The 18,597-nt window shown below is 47.6% G+C and overlaps 1 protein-coding gene across 1 annotated transcript; it reads right to left on the reverse strand.

Annotated features, from left to right (window-relative positions):
• Window positions 1-12,144: 12,144 nt before the first annotated feature.
• Window positions 12,145-17,726, reverse strand: LOC117039168 (ras-related and estrogen-regulated growth inhibitor-like protein). Its single transcript, XM_033136237.1, has 4 exons — window positions 17,503-17,726; window positions 15,271-15,324; window positions 13,845-13,921; window positions 12,145-12,910 (listed from the first exon to the last, which is right to left on the reverse strand). The coding sequence occupies exons 1-4, from the start codon at window positions 17,615-17,617 to the stop codon at window positions 12,491-12,493; spliced, it is 666 nt and encodes a 221-aa protein (XP_032992128.1). The 5' UTR covers window positions 17,618-17,726; the 3' UTR covers window positions 12,145-12,490.
• Window positions 17,727-18,597: the final 871 nt, after the last annotated feature.

Genomic DNA, 18,597 nt, shown 5'->3' on the forward strand with positions numbered 1-18,597 from the left:
GTCGGACACGACTGAACAGCTCTTACTGTCAGGAAGGTCTTCCTAATTTTTTATTGGAATGTTATTGATGTGTAGCAATGGGCAAACTTACAAAACCAGATTGGGTGAAAGCCAAAGTGTTAACTGGCCCGAATATATTTAATCACACACGTAAGAAGCACCTGGTTGTTGGATCAAGCCAAAGACCACTCTTCCCCCACCTCCTAAATGCTCCAGTGTCCAGCTAGATGCCTCCTAGGAAGGTCACAAGCAGGACCTGAGCGCAAGAGCAGCACTTGAGATTCCCAGTAACTGCTAACCAGAGACATCCTGCCTCCGACAGGGGAGGTTGTGCGTAGCTGAAGCTCTCAAATCCCGCCTGTACTGCTGTTGTCTCAAGCAGAGATCATCCCAGCAACAAGAAGTTATTTTAATATATAGTAGCAGGAAACCATCTAGGGAAGTGTTAGGCCCTTTGGATGCCAAGGGAGTCGAAGAAGCCGTAAAGGAGGATAAAGAGATCATGGAGAAGCTGAATGAATTGTTTGTACCTGTCTTCATGATGGAAGATATTGGGGAAATAACTGTGTCTGAACTAACCTTTGCCAGGATGTGACCCTGGGAAACAAAGGCGGATAGTGGGGGAGAGAGGTGAAGTTCTAGGCATAACAGGCACAATAAAAGCTGACCAACTGCTGAGTCTGGATGGCACCCACCTGATAGACCTCCAAGAATTCAGATATTAAATTGACCAAACCAGCAAAACTATGTAACGTGTCCCTCGGATCAGCCTCCATATCTGAGAGCTGGAAAATAGCCAATGTAACACCGGTTTTCAAAAAGGGATCTGGGGAGCATCCTGTAGGCTCCACTCATGTTCTTCTGTACCTATCGAACCCTCCTGCCAACTGAAACCAAAGGGCAACACGAGAGGTTGGCCCCCTTCCTTAATTCCTCTTCTCTTTTATGTCATGCAAGTGGCACGCAGACCCAAGCATAGCGTCCTGGCGCAAACTGGGCGATGACAAGGATAAGGCCTTTGTTCTTTTCTAGGCACCCAGCCAAGCGAAACTTTCTGCCCCATTGCTTTGCTCCCTGGGGGGTCTGTAATAACCAGGAACATCTCCTCCTGCTGCTGCTGCTGCCAACCACATCTCAATCCCTTCCTCCCCTTTCATTTGCATACAGTGCTCCGGAATGTGCATTTGTGGTTCCCTCCTCACAAACAATTCTCAGCAACAGGTCACCCACCCTTAGTCTGGGTTTACAGGCCAAGAGAGTGTGAGACAGAGAGACTTGATCCAGGTTGCCCAAGGACTGGGGTTTGACGTAACGCTAAACCAGGGGACCAATTTTTTTCAGCAGGGGGCCGGTCCACTGTCCCTCAGATCTTGGGGGGTGGCCGGACTTTATTTTGGGGGGGGGCGGGGAAGATGCAAGAGCACCAGATAGGCTTATCTGTGTCTTGCGAACGGCAGGGGCTGGCGGCAGCGGCGGCAGGACGATGAGTGGAGCGCGAAAGGGCTTGCTCCAGAGAGGGGTTGCTTTAAATGGCGGCCACTCGAGAGGGGCGCTCAGCCAGCCGCAGCTCAACAAAGCCCAGCCCCCTTCCTCCTCTAGGCAGGGCGGGGAGAAGCCAGGAGGAGGGAGAGAGGAGGCGCCACTGGCGCTGCCGTGTGAGAAAGAGGGAGGGAGAGGAAAAGAACATGCGCGCTGGTGATCCATGTGCTGGCGATGCACACTGCGATTCCCGGACCATCCGTGGGCCGGACCCAGAAGGCAATTGGGCCTGATCTGGCCTGCAGCCCTTAGTTTGCCGACCCATGTGCTAAACCGTGGTCCAGCATTCTGTGCGCCTCCCTTTCAGGCCTGTGCATTCACTTTTATTTTATTTATTTATAAAAAAATAATTGATACACAGCTGTTCATATATATATATATATATATATATATATATATAATCTCAGACAGGTTTATAACATATACGCATAAAGCTATACAAGAAAACCCATTTCAAAAAGTTAAAATCAGAAATCGGCTACCAGTAACTATCAATGTCAGCGTGTTCAAAAGTGTAGGTGCTGCCATGCTAAAATATCAGTTTCTTACAGTGCCAGTTCCACAAATCACAGCCATTGCTTCCAGCTCTGCAATTCGATGATTCTATGAGCTCATAAAGCATCAATATTGCACTCCAGGCTCAAGTGCCTTGCTTCAGGGAAAAGTTGAAATTGTTTCCCTGCTATGCAGTCAAGCAATGCTCTCCAGAGAACATCCGGCTGTGCACAGCTGCTGCTAGCTTGGCGCATACCGTCCAGGAGAGTGACACCCTCTCTCTCAGGGAGAACAGTTTCCTTTGCGGAGTGGTCCTCCCGGGTGACATAATTGTGTTAGAATAAGGCACACAGAGCCTGGTAAGAAACATTTTTGCCTGGCGGGGCTGGAAGGGAAGGGAACATGATCTTTGTATTGAGTTAGCCGTTGAGTAAATCTCACAATAAGGAGGAAGCAGGAGCAACGGAACATCTCTTGCTCTCGCTTGCCAGGTGTCCCATCACATGGAGCTTTGGGTCTGGGAAGGCTGTTCCTTTCTTGGGGGCAGAGTATTGTTAATGTTGGGAGTGGGTGAGGCAGATCGAAGCCTCCATCCTTGCCCAGGGAGAACTGTGCTCAGAACTGTACTTTCTTTCTAGGCATGGAACTAGCGGAAGTGTGGGGAAAGTCCTTAGCTTCTGCACAACCAGTGTGTATGTGTGTTATCTCATCCTTTGCGCCAGGCCACAAAATATCTTGGCCTGGCCCTGCTTGTCTCCAGCGCATGCACACACATGTGCAAATCCACGTGCAATTAAACGAGGGCCTTGCGTGGTGTGCAGGCACACTTCCTTTCCACGTGATGCCATTGATGAGGTTCCTTCTGATCTGCAGTTATTAGAGGGCAATTATATTATATATTATATTACAGGGCAATTAGGGCTGTTGTTTTTCCTTCCTCTTGAGGGTATCTTTAAGCAAGAGGGGGAAAGCTCTGCTGAGACATCCGTGCACATGGAACAGACAGCGATTTTCTGTGTGTGTGTGTGGGCAGGAGAGAGAGAGAGAGAGAGAGAGAGAGAGAGATGTGTGCAATGATGTGAGATAATTCCTGTCCATCACGGAAAAGGTTCAGAAAAGGGCAAGGTTTCAGAGCTGATGGGAGTTGGAGTCCAACACAGCCACTGCCTGGAGGGTGATGGGAGTCCAAAACAGCCATGGCAGCTGAGTCTGATGGGAGCGAACCAGTTTGGCAAAGCATGCCCTAATCTCAGCCCAGAGGTGCCTAGAAAAGAACACAGTTGCCTAATCTTGGGAGGTACAAGAGACAGCACTGGTTGCTAAGTGGTAAAGGCAAGGAACTCTGCACTAGAACAGGGGCCCTCTTCCTTTACTTCTTTTAGGGTTGTGAAGCCCTGTGCATTGTCCGGCACCAGCTCCGAACCTTCCCTTTCTCTATTCGCTCCCCCCACTCCCCGCTTTGATGGAGTTGACATTTGACCCACCAACAGTTTTTGGATCTATGGGAAGCACTAATTAGAATCCACAAGATGGTTTTAGCTCCAGTTAAACAAAGTGCATACATTCCAACATTTCTCCAATGAAAATAGGGAATCCTGTTCAACAACAAACAACTTTCTTTCTTTCTTTCTTTCTTTCTTTCTTTCTTTCTTCTTTCTTTCTTTCTTTTCTTCTTTCTTTCTTTCTTATTATATCCTACCCATCTGAGTGGGTTGCACCAGCCACTCTGGGTGGCTTCCAACATTTATAAAAACACAATAAAAGATTATACATTTTTTTAAAACTTCCTTATGCAGATCTGCCTTCAGATGTCTTCTAAAGGCTGTGAAGTTACTTTGCTCGGGGGTTGCATAGCTCCATACCCTCCAGCATTTCTCCAATGAAAATAGGGACATCCTAAGGAAAAGTGGGACACTCTGAGATCAAATCAGAAACCAGGGACTCAACTACATCAATGGTTTTCTACATTTTGAGATCGTTGCGACATGTAAAGGACAAGTGATGTTCTGCTTTAGTGCTAGTAATGCATTATAACCAGGACAGCTTCTGTAAATTCCAGGACTGTCCCTGGAAAATGGGGACACTTGGGTCTGTAAGCGCCACACAGGGTCCCATGAAAGTATGAAGTGGCCACCCTTTCCCCTTCTGGCTCACTTCCTGTCTTACATAATACAAAAAAATGGTATTGTTATAAGTTCCAGGGGCTAGAGTCGGAGGCTGATGTCGGCTCCCTTAACAAAATACAGTTCCCAGATTCTTTGGGGGTTAAGCGTGTGTCGGACGTGCTTTTGTGTATGGTATGAACCTGCCCCATGTCAGAGCCTTTTGGTGTTAGTTTCATGCTGCAGCGGGCTAGCTCATTGCAGGGGGTTGGACTGGATGACCCTTGGGGTCCCTTCCAACTCTACAGTTCTAAATGGCACATGGAACTCCTTTCATATAAAATAATAATAATGAAATTTGGTGGGCTGTTGACCCTATCGCGACATATGTGAATAGGGGGAAAGCTTTTGAAAACAGTAATGGCGGCAACAGCATTTCCAGTGAGCATCCAACATATAATGGGAGTCTTCTGCTGTCAGGCCTTTAGTGCCAGCATCTTCTGGGTACTTTTCCTTTCCCTGGTGGAAATTTCCTCACTTCCAGTCGCTTCCTCCACCCCCTCCGGTAACCTTACTCCAGCCATGCAGTTTCACACGCTGTTCCTTAGCCGTTCCCCTATCCGCCATCACCCGCCAGGAGCATATCACACTCATTTTGTCGCTGGGACAGCTGCCAGCAAATTTGCAGCTTCACACTGTGTCTGTGGAGACCATCTGTGACCAAGGATGTGACTTATAATCGCAAGAGATTTAAATATAATTTAATCCAGCCCCACTTATGTATACCCTGCAGGTACAATAATCCATCCGCCTCCTGCATCCCCTATGATCTCTCACCTTTTTATCCTCCAGGGACCTCGAGGTGGTGCACATCAGTGGCATGCGGTCAGTGGACAAGGGGGACTAGGCTACTCCCCTAAATGTTCCCCTGTTGCCTCCTCCCCAAAGCTCAGGAAGCTTCTGCCCAGCTTAGGGAAGGAGGGGTGATGTTATCGTCGTTGTCCCCCCACGATTGCCCTCACAAGCTGGCGCCTCTGGTCCTGTTCCTCTACGAAAAATTTCACTGCACACCACTGGCGCACATTGAATCCCCACAACAATTCTGTGAGGTAGGCTAAGCTGAGAGGAATGGACTGGCCCAAGGTGGACTTCATGGCTGAGTGGGGATTTGAACGCTGGTCTCCCATGTCCTAGTCATAATCATCATCCTCACTTTTAATTTCTTTAACCGTCTTTCTATCTTACAATACCCAGGGCTGTTTACAAGCTGGAGGGAAACAAAGAATGTACACCTTATAAAAAATCTAATGCAATACAAAAAATTTGATAATAAAACGTAACTTAAAAATAAGCAACCTACATCAAATAAAGTAACATTCAATAGTATAGAATAATAATATCAGCATATAAAAATTAAACAGAAATCTACACTTAACAATTACAATAAATAATTTCTAAACTACAATCAATAACACAACGGCAAGCCACAGTACATAAAATAATACAATACCAATTGAGAAGCAGAGACTGGAGGGAAGGAGGCCTTGCCTGATAAAGTCTCTCCCCTCACAGTTCCTCCTGCAGGCACAATTCCCTTATGACAGTGGTGGCCAAACTTGGCCCTCCAGCTGTTTTAGGACTACAATTCCCATCATCCCTGACCACTGGTCCTGTTAGCTAGGGATGATGGGAGTTGTAGTCCAAAAACAGCTGGAGGGCCAAGTTTGGCCACCACTGCCTTATGAGGACTCACAGGCATGTGTGTGTGTGACATGCTAACTCAGGGGTCAGGAAACTTTTTCAGGAGGGGGCCGGCCCACTGTCCCTCAGACCTTGTAGGGGGCTGAACTATATATATATATATTTTGGGGGGGATAAACGAATTCCTATGCCCCACAAATAACCCAGAGATGCATTTTAAATAAAAGGACACGTAAAAACACGCTGATTCCCAGACCGTCCGCAGGCCAGATTTAGAAGGTGATTGGGCCAGATCCGGCCCCCGGGCCTTAGTTGCCTACCCGTGTGCTAACCTCTCCTCCACCCTGGCTCTCTGTGGAATGTAGACCACAAGCAGAGAGCAGATTTCTGCAAAACAAGCCACTCTTAAATCCTCATGCAACAACTCACACTGCAGAAACCCACCAAAGCTTCCTAGCGTTTGACCTGGAGAAAAAGTACTCCCTGGTGCCAAATGCAGCGATCGGCTCCTCTGAGAGTTACCGGTATTTCAACTAAGCAGCATAAGCTGTGCAAGAGATCAGCTGCAAACCAACTGAGAGTGCTGTTATACAGATCTACAGCATGGCCGCATTTGGAACGCTGCTGTGTACATTTCTGGTCTCCCCACCTCAAACAGGATATCGTAGAGTTGAAAAAGGTTCAGAAAAGGGCAACCAAGGTAATAGGAGGGAGTGATTCCCCTATGAGGAATGGTTGCAGCCTTTGGGACTTTTTCCTAGAACAATAGGATCCAGAATGCAGCAGTCTGATTGGTCCTAGAACAATAGGATCCAGAATGCAGCAGTCTGATTGGTCTGTAGGAACCACCCAATCCAGCTCCAGGTGGAAGTGAATCAGCGACCTGATTGGCCTGCAAGAGCAGCCAATCAGGCTCCTGGAGGAAGTGAATCCGCAACCTGATTGGCCTACAGGAGTAGCCCAGAATTAGCCAATCATGTGGGGCCCATTGTGTAAATAATGCATCTATAGCAGATGTTTTGGGGAAAGATCCATTCATTGCTACTATGAGCTGAATAAAGAGCATGGAATTCACACTAGACTCAGAGTATATTTCAAAATGTGAGAATGAAATGTAATAAATAAATGCGCAGCCAACAAGTCCGTCAACGTGTGTGTGTGTGTGAACAGGGCTTGAAACTCTGTCCACTGGTATATAACAATTCTGCCCATAAGACGACCAGCTGCCAAGGAGAGAGACACTGTGGATTGTGTAGGAGGAAGAATTCTAGCCAGTCTAACTTTTCTCTCTCCCACAGCACTGCAATGTGACAAGCTATCTATCTTTTAGAGTTGCAGGGGGTGGAGGGATTATTGGTTATTCATATCCTGCCGATTCCCCAAGCAGGGATTCGTGGCGGCTTCCAACATTTGAAAACAACATTACGAAGGGGGGGGGGGAGAAATTTCTACAAAAAACCCTAGTTAAAAATAGTAGTTAAAATACTGTACATCAAAACACTTTCCAAACCAGTGATTAAAATGTAGTCTGCCATGTCAGCAGCCAGCCCAGTGATCAGCATTGGTTCCAAAGGCCTGTTTGATTTTACCAGCTTGCTGCTTTCCCCCTTGGAGTGGTGCAGAAGCAAGAGAAGCTGCCCCGGTAAAAACCCCGTTCCAAAGCAGCTCTTTAAAAAGTACACCTGGGGCTGCTGGGAATTGTAGTCCAGCAACATCTGGAGGGCACCAGCAGCAACATCTGACAAAAGGTGGTCGAGCCTCCAATTCAATGAGCTCCAGATCCACGGTGACTTCTGCAGCTGCTACCCCAGTAACGGATTGTGTGAACTGGGTCCTCTACCAAGCGTGTCTGGGAAAGCTCTCTGGATCTTTGTGGACTCCGGAGGAGCTGTTGCCCCAGAGCAGGCAGTGTTTTTTGAACCCAGGCCCACTCAGATCCACAAATAGCAGCAGCACCCTCCCTTGGACGTCTGTTCTCTCTTAGCAGCTTTGTGTGCGTGCTTTGGAAAGTTCACAGAGCATCCTTGCTTCCTGCCTCTGCCAACTGCTAGAGTATAATAGTGCTGGAAATGGGAATTTCCATTTGCAGTGCAATCCTTGATTACTTAGGCAGCTTCCAGGCAGGGGCTATATGGACTGATGTGGTTTTTTTTGGGGGGGGCAGTCTGGATGATGCCCTGAGCCCCTTCCAGTTCTTGGAGTCCTATACCCAGGGAGGGTTAGAATCTAACAGAGGTGATTGCTGAACAAGTCAGACAAGGAAGAGGTAAGAGGACAACCTTAGCTGGTCACTTAAGTGTCCTCATCAGTATCCCAAAGGAATGAGTGAGATTGCACCCAGTAAAATTGTGAAAATGTATAGAACCAGCTCATATGTTTGCTGGAAATGTAAAAGGAAAGAGGGTACTTTTTATCATATGTGGTAGACATGTGGGGAGGTAAAAGCTTTCTGGGAAATGATATATAATGAGCTGGAAAAAATGTTTAAGATAACTTTTGTTAAAAATCCAGAGGCTTTTTCGTTAGGTATTTGTGAGGTTTGGAGCTTTCAGGGTTAAAGAAGCTCAACAGTTCGCCCCTCCCACAGGAAGATGTGTCATACATCCGGGGTATCTGCTGTATGCTATTTCTTTGTGATTTATGTGACGCACCGTTTATTTCCTGGTCAGTCTTACTTTCACTTTTGACTGAACCGGAGCGGAGATACAGGTGGGTAGCCGTGTTGGTCTGCCATAGTCAAAACAAAATCGAAAATTCTTTCTAGTAGCACCTTAGAGACCAACTGAGTTTGTTCCTGGTATGAGCTTTCGTGTGCATGCACACTTCTTCAAATACACTGAAACAGAAGTCACCAGATCCTTAAATAGCGGAGCGGAGATGTCGTCTGAATCTCCTAGAGAAGTTCCATGATTTATATGCTTGTAATAAAGCTTGCTTGCTTTGAAACCACCCAGATGTTGTGGAATTTATTGCTGGCACAAGGTACACATATGGTTGCGCAAGAAGAAGAAGTAAGACGTTTGAAAAAACTCTGCAAAGCACTGGAGAAGCAGGAGAATGCAGAGGAAGCGTAGCTGGACACCACTCCAAGTGCTAAACTGGTTTTGAGGCTTTTTCCAGTTAAAACCAAAAGTCCAACAGTATTAAAGGCACGGAACTACCAAAAGAAAACAAAAGACTGTTTATGTACGCAACGACAGCAGCAAGGATGTTCCTAGCGCAGAGATGGAAAGAAGAAAAAGTACCGACCAGAGAAGAGTGGCAGACCAAGCTGATGGAATATACCGAAATGGCAAGATCAGAAACCAGGAAGACCGAGTGTTTCTAAAAGACTGGAATAACTTTTTTACATATTTGAGAGACCACTGTAAACAGCTAAAATCTTTGGCAGGAATACACTTGTAAAGTAACATGAACTTTGGAAAGTATGATTATATAATGGATAGATTACATTAAAAGGTGTAGGAACAAAATACAGAAACGGAACCCATGGAGGGAGGGAAGGTCTGAAGGTTCAAAAGGACCACTTTTTATTTTTGAAAATGTTATGTTTGTTTTGTATAACTTTTGTGTGTGTGTGTGTGTGTGTGTGTGTGTGATTGCAAGAGATGCCGCTAAGTGATGGTGCCCTCCAAGCCTGTCCATGGGTCTCCTCCACCCACCCGACCCATCTAGCTGCTAGGTAGGAGAACAACAGCCAGTGCGATGAACGTGAGCCGAGCTGGAAAAGCAGGCTGGAAGCTGGAGACACAGAGACCTGCTTGCTCTGTGCTGGATCCAAAGCTGCGATTGAAGGAGAAGCAAGAGCTGTTGGGGTGTCCTATCCTCAGGTTGTCTAGATGTGTAAAGAAAACAATATCCTGAAGACACCACAATCTTGACTGACATTCAATCCAAGCAAGCAGAGCCCTGAGTAAGCACCAGAAACCTTTGGAGTGGAATCTCTCTTGCTACTTGGAGATTTTGGGAACAAACCAAGAAAGTTCACCACAAGTCCATCACTATCATCATAAATAGTAAACTCTTTATTACACATCCAAACAATACGACAGAGTGAGAGGTTTCTTCTGCAAGAGTTTCATTCCAACAGAACAATTAAATAACAAAATAGGTTTGAACATAAACAAGAATCCCCCTAAAACAAATTTTAAATAAATGAAAACAAAAGGAAACCACGACAAAATGTTGTGCTGTATCCTCGCTGCCTAAAATGACTGCACCTGTTCAGTCCTCTTCCAGGGCGCTGTAGGCCACCCTGCTTCTGGGTTGCTGCTATTTTGGGGTGGGATGATGGCAAATGGGGCAATTATAGTTGATTGGGAGGTCATGGGAGGTCATGAGCAGCAAACCTGCTTTCACAAAAAGATGGGGATTTTTTATTTTCCAAAACGGAAGGTGATGGGATAAGGAGATGCACGGGAAAGTCTGGGGTGACACTAGCTTTGACACAACGTCGTCTAACCTCTCTACAAACAAATCAGAGTAAATGAGTAAATAGACCGCTCAGTAATAGCAGTCGTCATCTAATCTCCCTGCAGACAAATCAGGTTGAATGCTCAATAAACAAATAATCTAAAAGCTCCCCAGGCTTTCACCAACCTGCCCTGTTCTGGACTACAACTCTCATCAGCTCCAGCCTTCACTGCCATGCTGATATTCTCCATTAAGCTGTACACTTAATGGTTTCAGAATAAAAATAAATGATGGGCACAGCAATGAGGAAAGGAGGGCAAGATGGAACATCAGAAGAACCTTGCCGTATCAGAAGAATCTTGATGTGCAGAATGCAGCTAAGCTTGCTCTCTTAAAAAATACCGGCTCATTGGGCAAGGCCACATCCTCAGCACAAGGAGGCCAGAAGTGATTGGGTGGGGACGGGAGGTTTATGTCAGAGGAGAAGGTGGAGCCCAGTCAGAGGCGCAGTTGGGGAACAACTGACGGGAGGAGCGATTTGGCGGGATTTGAAGCGGACAAGTCTTCTGGGCTGGTTAGGGATTGAATCTGGTTAGGTTATTTGTCTTCGCAAAATATTGGCTGGCTGGCAACCCAGCACAACCAGAATCCAAATACTGTAACTACTTTGGGTAGTTACAGGTAGGTAGCCATGTTGGTCTGCCATAGTCAAAACAAAATAAAAAGTAAAAAATTTTTCCTTCCAGTAGCACCTTAGAGACCAACTAAGTTTGTTCTTGGTATGAGCTTTCATGTGCAAGCACACTTCTTCAGATACTTTGGGCAGGTACACTCAATGGGACTTTGAACTCTCCTCCCAGCCAGCTTTGAAGAGCAGATCCCTGTGATGTTTCACTGTCATGCTTTGCGTCCGTTCCAAAGTAATTTGCCCAAGCAGGATGGCATGTCTGTCGTTTGAGAAGCATCCTGTAAAGGCTAAGAACTTGCAGTGCGGCTGTTTGGATCGTGACCATAAGAGCTTCACATTCAACATCTATTTTAAATAATAATAATAATAATAATAATAATAATAATAATAATAATAATAATATCAAATTTGGTGGTCAGGACTACTCTTATGTCTTCTTCCTAAAGCCAGTGGTTTAACCAAACTTATACGATAAACAAGGACAAAATGGTAAACATTTTAGTTTTCTTTCCGTGGATAAAAAGAAGGGAAAAAATCCCCCCCCACACACACACATTACAGAGTAATGGAAATTTGCCTCCTTGCTATTTAGCTCTTCTCCATCCCTCTTTTTAAAAGGGGAATTATATAGCATGCAACCAAGAGCAGGCGCCTTCTGGGTGGCTTTCAGCATGCATTGCAGATAACATTTAAAACAACATGGCAAAGCCTCCAGCTACCTCTGAGCACTTAAGTCAAAGAGAAAGTGCTTTGGGTGGGTGGCAAGCGCCCACGGTCCAATCCAGCAGGGTTCTTGCATTGAACTGGCATGAGATCCATTTGAGCTCTTATTTCCTACCCAATCAACCTAATCATTTCTCCAACCCCTGCAGAGCCTCCGAAAAGGTTTCTCAGCGACGGGAGTAGGCCTTCACACAAATGCCATAATTGCTCTTTCGAACCCTGCCGCTGCAGAGTGATTAATGGACGCCGGCGTCTCCTGAGCAAAAGCCACAGCCTCTGACTCGCAAGACCCACCCTCTAACTCCGGAGACACGGTGTCTGCTTTTGCTGTTGTTCAGCGATGAAGCAAATGGTGCTCTGCACATGCTCCAAAGCACCTTCATCGTCCTTTTCCCCCCACAACGCCGTTTCTGATCCGCAGCCCCAGACCCTGGTAACACCGTGCGGGAGGTGTGCATCGCTCCTACTTCCAAGACGCAAGATCACAGAATCACAGGGTGGGGAAGGGACCCCAAGTGGTCATCTAGTCCAACCCCTAGCAAAGCAGGAACCACAACTAAAGAACCCCTGGTAGATGGGCCATCCAACCTCTGTTTCGTGCTTGCAAGAGACGGCTACTCTGAGAGACTGTGGTAAACACCAAGTACATTTATAGCTGTCCATAACTCTAGGTCCAAGGTGTGCAAGCTTTCTGCACCATCCTTCTGTGGTCATTTCACCCGATGTTCCTTAGGGATGGATGCACATCCAACTGAGCGGCCATCACCAGAGCTCCTCTCCCATAATTCCCTAGTTCCTCTCTTTCCTCCCAGCTCCCCTCAACCAAAGCTCATTCAGTCCTTCTCCTCCCAAGGACAGCTGACATGCTGCGTACGAGTCCCCAGATGCCCACTGCCTTTTTGGTGGCGCTCCTGGAGTCCCGTACCAGGTCCAGGAGTTCGTGGAAGACCACCAGGGCGCCATGGTAGGTCTCGGCGGCAGAGATCTCGAAGAAGCCCGCGTCGGAGGAGAGGGCCAGAAGGCGGCCTTCCTCGCTGGAGACGGTTCTCAGGTGCTGCAAGTCCCGCTTGTTCCCCACCAGGATAACGGGAACCTTTTCGGCACCTCCTCTCTTCTTCAGCTGCTTGATCCTCTGGAGCTGCTGGCGGGCGAAATGGAAGCTGGCGCGGTCGCTGATGCTGTAGACGATAACGAAGCCGTCGGCCCAGCGGAGCTGCTTCTCGTTCAGGCAACCCTGGAGCTTGGCCATCTGCACAAATTTGAAGGAGAGCCAGAGTTAGCGAGGGGCTTTTATTTACTGCCCATGCTCCTACGTGGGGCTACCTTTGAAGGTGACTGGGAAACTGCAATTAATTCAGAATGCGGCAGCAAGACTGGTGGCTGGGAGTGGCCGCTGAGACCATATAACACCGGTCCTGAAAGACCTACATTGGCTCCCAGTACGTTTCAGAGCACAATTCAAAGTGTCAGTGCTGACCTTTAAAGCCCTAAACGGCCTCGGCCCAGAATACCTGAAGGAGCGTCTCCACCCCCCATCGTTCGGCCCGGACACTGAGGTCCAGCACCAAGGGCCTTCTGGCGGTTCCCTCTGCAAGAAGTGAGGTTACAGGGCCTTCTCGGTAGTGGCGCCCACCCTGTGGAACGCCCTCCCATCAGATGTCAAGGCAGTAAGCAACTATCTTGCTTTTAGAAGACATCTGAAGGCAGCTCTGTTTAGGGAAGTTTTTAATGTTTAATGCTGTATTGTGTTTTTAATATTCAGTTGGGAGGCACCCAGAGTGGCTGGGGAAACCCAGCCAGATGGGCGGGGTATAAATAACAACAACAACAACAACAACAACAACAACAACAACAACAACAACAATTATTATTCCTCCAAGGAATTCAAAGGTGGTGTACAGTATATACCCCAGCTTTCCTCCAGGGAGCTCGAGGCGCCGTACATGCTTCTCCACCTCCCCATTTTATCCCTACAACAACCCTGTAAGGCAGGCTGACAGCAAGTGATTGGCCCAAGGTCACGCCCAGTGAGCTTCACGTCTGAGTGGGGGGATTTGAACCCTGGTCTCCCAGGTCCTAGTCCAGCACCCTAACCATGGCATCACCGCTGGCAGGCCAGCTTCAGCCAGGCATTCGCCTGTTGGGGAAATTGCCTTGGAGAATTGTGCGTGATGGTGTCTTACCTGGGGGCAGACAGAGTCCCAGATGCTGAAGCAGGCTTCCTGGCCAGCCATTATCACTTTGTGGGTGTAAATTGATTCTGGAAGGGAGGAGAGGTGGGGAGAAAATGTGTTAATAACCACGCAGGCCGCAGGCTACATTAGCTGTTCTTATTTCTGGTCTGTTGGCCATAATAAATTGAGGGTGGGCGTGCATTAACTCTGTAGCCATGCCTTCAAGGGCAGATTGTACGGATTGTATAGGGGCTGTAAAAGATAAAGGTAAAGGGACCCCTGATGTTAAGTCCAGTCGCGGATGACTCTGGGGTTGCGGCACTCATCTCGCGTTACTGGCCGAGGGAGCTGGCGTACAGCTTCCGGGTCATGTGGCCAGCATGACTAAGCTGCTTCTGGCGAACCAGAACAGCGCACGCTGTTTACCTTCCCGCCAGAGCAGTACCTATTTATCTACTTGCACTTTGACGTGCTTTCAAACTGCTAGGTTGGCAGGAGCTGGGACCGAACAATGGGAGTTCACCCTGTCGCGGGGATTCGAACCGCCAACCTTCCGATCGGCAAGCCCTGGGCTCTGTGGTTTAGACCACAGCGCCACCCGCTGTAGGGGGCTTTAATTCCTTAGCCCTTGCTGCGAGGCGGCTCCAGATTGATGCAGATTTAGGTCCTTTGTTTTATAGCTCCAAGGAATGCGAATTGGCTAGCACAGTTCTCCTCCTCCCCATTTTAAGCTCGCAACAACCCTGTGAGGTAGGTGAAGTGGAGAGTGAGTGATGGGGCCAAGGTCACCCAGTGAGGTCCATGGCCATGTGGGGATTTGAACCCTGGTCTCTCCCAGGTCCTAGTCTGACACTCCAACCACGACACCACACTGACTTGCAAGTGCGGGAGACCCTCCCCTATCCAGGTTAGGACCATATTGTGGTATCTCCAATGTTAGTCCTATTCAGAGGTCACCCATTAAAAATTAACTTAGATCCATTAAATTCAACGGAATTGTACTTTTCTAAGTAGAAAAGTTGCATACAATCCATATTTGCATAGGGTTGGAGGAAGGGTTATTTATTTATCGTTTTGCATCTATTATACTTTTCCTTCAAGAAGCTCAAGGAAGCATTCAGATGGGAGATGGTGAATAGCACAAGGTCAAATGAGGGAGGGAAGGAAAGGGAGGGGTGACCGGGAGGGAGCAAAAGGAAGACGAAAAGGGTTCTATTTATTTATTTTTCAAGATTTATATACTGTTTGATCACAATGAAACCCCAGGTTTGCTTTACAAAACAAAACAACCCAATAGCTTTATTATTTCTGCAGATCACTTTGAGGTTTTATTACAACCAAGCGGTACATAATTTTAACGTAAAAATAATTTGTAGATTTGATTATCTGGGGGGGGGGCATGGACCAGAAAAGGATGATCTTGAAGGTCACTTACCAATATCCCCGTATTCGCCAATAAACCTCCGAGTCAGAAACCGAACCGTCAAAGCTAGAATGTGGGAAGAAGAAGCGATATTAGGATGGCATAATTTATCTGGCTGCCACAGGCAATAAATCTTTATTTACTGGTTGGTTTCATTATTGCGTTTATAGTTCACTTTTCCCTCCAAGGAGCTCAAAGTGGTGCACACAGTTCTGCCTCCCCCCTTTAATCCCTCATAATAACATCCCTGTGAGGTAGGTAAGGCTGAGAGGCAGGGACTGGCCCAAGGTGAGGTGAGACTTCATAGGTTGTAACAAGAATGATTTGATTTGGGTCAGACTAGAAGTGACGCCGCCACATCCCAGATGAGGATTAATCCCAGATCCATCGCAATGACAGACAGACAGAGGAGTGGGGGGTCTTCCTTTGCCATCTACTTCCCCAGAGCCTCATTCTGACATGTCCTTTCCCTCCACTTCCAATACTGCACAGCTCCATGAAGGGGAACAGCAATGAGAATGGGGGCAGGAGACAGATTGTGAATTAAGAGGTGGGTTTAGCCATGTCCCGTCCTTGCAGTCCTCCTGACACGATACCAAGCTGCTTTCTGAAGTGATCACATCCCACTTGATGAATGTAGGCATTTCACCCACGTTGCAGAATCCTAGAAATTGTAAAGTTGGAAGGGAACCCTAACGGCCATTTAGCCCAACCCCCCTGCAATGGAGGAGTCACAGCTACAGAACCTCTGACAGTTGGGCATCCAACCTCTGCTCAGAAACCTCCAATGAAGGAGAGCCTCTGAGCGTGTCCCTTCCACAGGGCTAGGCCTCTGCCCAAAGTACTCATACAGCAGCCTTCACCAACCTGGTGCCCTCCAGAGGTTTTGGACACCTGTCAGCCCTACAGCTGTGCTAAAGCCACAGGCAGCCCCCACCTTTCCCCTTCTCTCCCCGGCAGACTACGTTTAGATTACAATGGGGACTATGTTTTCAAATCGTACCTCTAAAGAGGCTTTACGTTGGCGGTATTTTATAAAAAGCTGACAAACAGCAGCGGCGAAGTCCTGGCAAGGAGGTCGATCTTATTGTCCCCTGGTTGGAAACGAAAGGCTGTGGCAAAGGGGCTTGCTTTGATATCCAATTCCCCGATTCCTATCCTAGCTCACTGCCATAGTTGTGACATGACTAAGAGATGAGTGAGAGGCAATATGAGAGCCACCTTCAAATACCTGAAGGGCTGTCCCATGGAAGATGGAGCAATACTTGGGTTTTTTGCTGCTCCAGAGGGTGGGAGCCAAACTGATGGATTCAAATGACAAGGAAGGACATCCCGACTCAACATTAGCAAAAGCTTTCTGAGGGCAAGAGCTGTTCGGTGGTGGAAAGCAGTGGACTCTCCTTCAAAGAGAAGTTGGACGGCCAGGGATTAGTTACAGGTGGGTAGCCGTGTTGGTCTGCCATAGTCAAAACAAAATCGAAAATTCTTTCTAGTAGCACCTTAGAGACCAACTGAGTTTGTTCCTGGTATGAGCTTTCGTGTGCATGCAACTCAGTTGGTCTCTAAGGTGCTACTAGAAAGAATTTTCGATTTTGTTTTGGCCAGGGATTATTTAGCCGCGATTCCTCCATTGCAGGGGGTTGGATTAGATGACCCTTGGGGTCCCTTCCAACTCTACAATTCCACGACATCAGCTCCTTTATGCAGCATCGTCACCAAAGATGGCACTTTGCAGCATAAGCAAATAGACAGCCCAACTCCTGCCCCAATGTGCTTACAAACATGTGGACCATTTAGCCGACCAGATCCGAGCCATCTCCTTAGCTTGAGGCCTGTTTAAAATCGACAGCAAAATAGTGGAAGCTGCCCTATACTGAGCCAGAGCATTGGTCTAGCTAGGTCAGTCCTGTCCTCACCTTGTGTGGGGAGCCTTTGCCTGCCCCCCACCAGATGTTGCTAAACGACAAGTCTCTGGTCACTGGCCATACTGGGGCTGATGGGAGTTTCAGCTCATCAACATCCGGAGGGCTGAAGGTTCCTCACCATCCTTCTCCGTTCCAGTGCCCTCCAGATGTTCTCAACTACAGCTCCCAGCAGCCCCAGCCAGCATCACCCAATGGTCAGAGCTGATGAGACTAACCCACAGCGACTCTGTGGGGTCATTCCCAGCCCTGTTTGGAGATGAGAGAGGGATCGAACCTGGAATCCCTCTGCATGCAAAGCCAGCGCTTGCGGGTCACTCACCTGACTTGCCCACCTTCCCAGCTCCAATGACCAGGATGTTGGCTTCCAGTTTGGGCAGGCTCCCTTCGGACATCTTCCCGGCCTGCTGGAAAGCCATCCTCAGCTTGACCAACATTTGGAGTTTTAATCCCCTGGAGGAGAGAGCGAGCAGGGAGCTCAAAGGGCACAGCCGGCAGGGTGTTCCAAAGGAGCCTCTTGGCAAAGTGCTTCCCTTCCTCTGCCTCTGCTTCTCTTTCTCTCTCTCCTTCTCTCCTGCTGGTATTTTATATAGCGGAGAGGAGGGGCGGCTGCTTGAGTGGCAGGAACAGCTCTGCACTGTGTGTTCGGTGTTTGACGAAGCCTGAATATTGCAAACAGGTCACTGAGATATTGCAAGCAGGTTATTTTTTGACAGGGTCTTGGTTTGCTATTTAGAAGATCGTCCGCGGAAACAGAAACTCTAGGTGAAATGGAGGGGGGAACACAGGCTGGTGTTCATGGTTCCCCCCCCCTTCATTTAATCCGCACAACGACCCTGTGAGGTGGGTTAGGCTGAGAGAGAATGACTGGCCCAAGGTCACCCAGGGAGCTTCATTGTTGAGGGAGGAGGGGGGGATTTGAGCACTGGTCTCCCAGTTCCTAGTTGGACACTCTTAACCACTACACCATGCTGACCATTGTGCAGAGACTGCAAAAAAATTAAAATTGTATGGATGAGCAGCACCCTTCCTACAATAAGCACCCAGCGGGGGAGCAGAACACCCAGAGGGAATGCCTGGATGCTGACAGTGCCTTTGGCTGCCCTAACAGATGTGCCAAGCAGAGGCAGAGCTTTCAAGTCCCTGTGGAACAAATGTCAATCTACGAGAAAGAAGCAATTCAGGACTTGGAGGAGAAAATTGCAAAGGGCATCAAAAGAGGATTATTATTTTTTAAGACGTCAGCAGTGGGCGGAAGCAACGCAAGGAAGCCAAATGGATTGTTTTTACTTAGTTGCAATATTTATGGTGTTGTTGTTTGTTATTGTTATTTCCATATATTTTTTTATGGAAGTTTTAAAATGATAAGAGGGGGAAAAAAACAAATTTCCAGAAGATAAATAAGAATGTGATGAGA

Source organism: Lacerta agilis, chromosome 17, assembly GCF_009819535.1.
Source record: "Lacerta agilis isolate rLacAgi1 chromosome 17, rLacAgi1.pri, whole genome shotgun sequence".
Lineage (NCBI taxonomy): Eukaryota > Metazoa > Chordata > Lepidosauria > Squamata > Lacertidae > Lacerta > Lacerta agilis.

Excerpts from the sequence above, each read along its gene's own strand:
- LOC117039168 (XM_033136237.1), bottom strand. The coding sequence starts at position 17,617 with ATGTTGGTCAAGCTGAGGATGGCTTTCCAGCAGGCCGGGAAGATGTCC. Across the intron at positions 15,325-17,502 it reads TGGGAAGGTGGGCAAGTCAG|CTTTGACGGTTCGGTTTCTG; the intron begins GTGAGTGACCCG and ends CCCACATTCTAG. Across the intron at positions 12,911-13,844 it reads GGGACTCTGTCTGCCCCCAG|ATGGCCAAGCTCCAGGGTTG; the intron begins GTAAGACACCAT and ends AAATTTGTGCAG.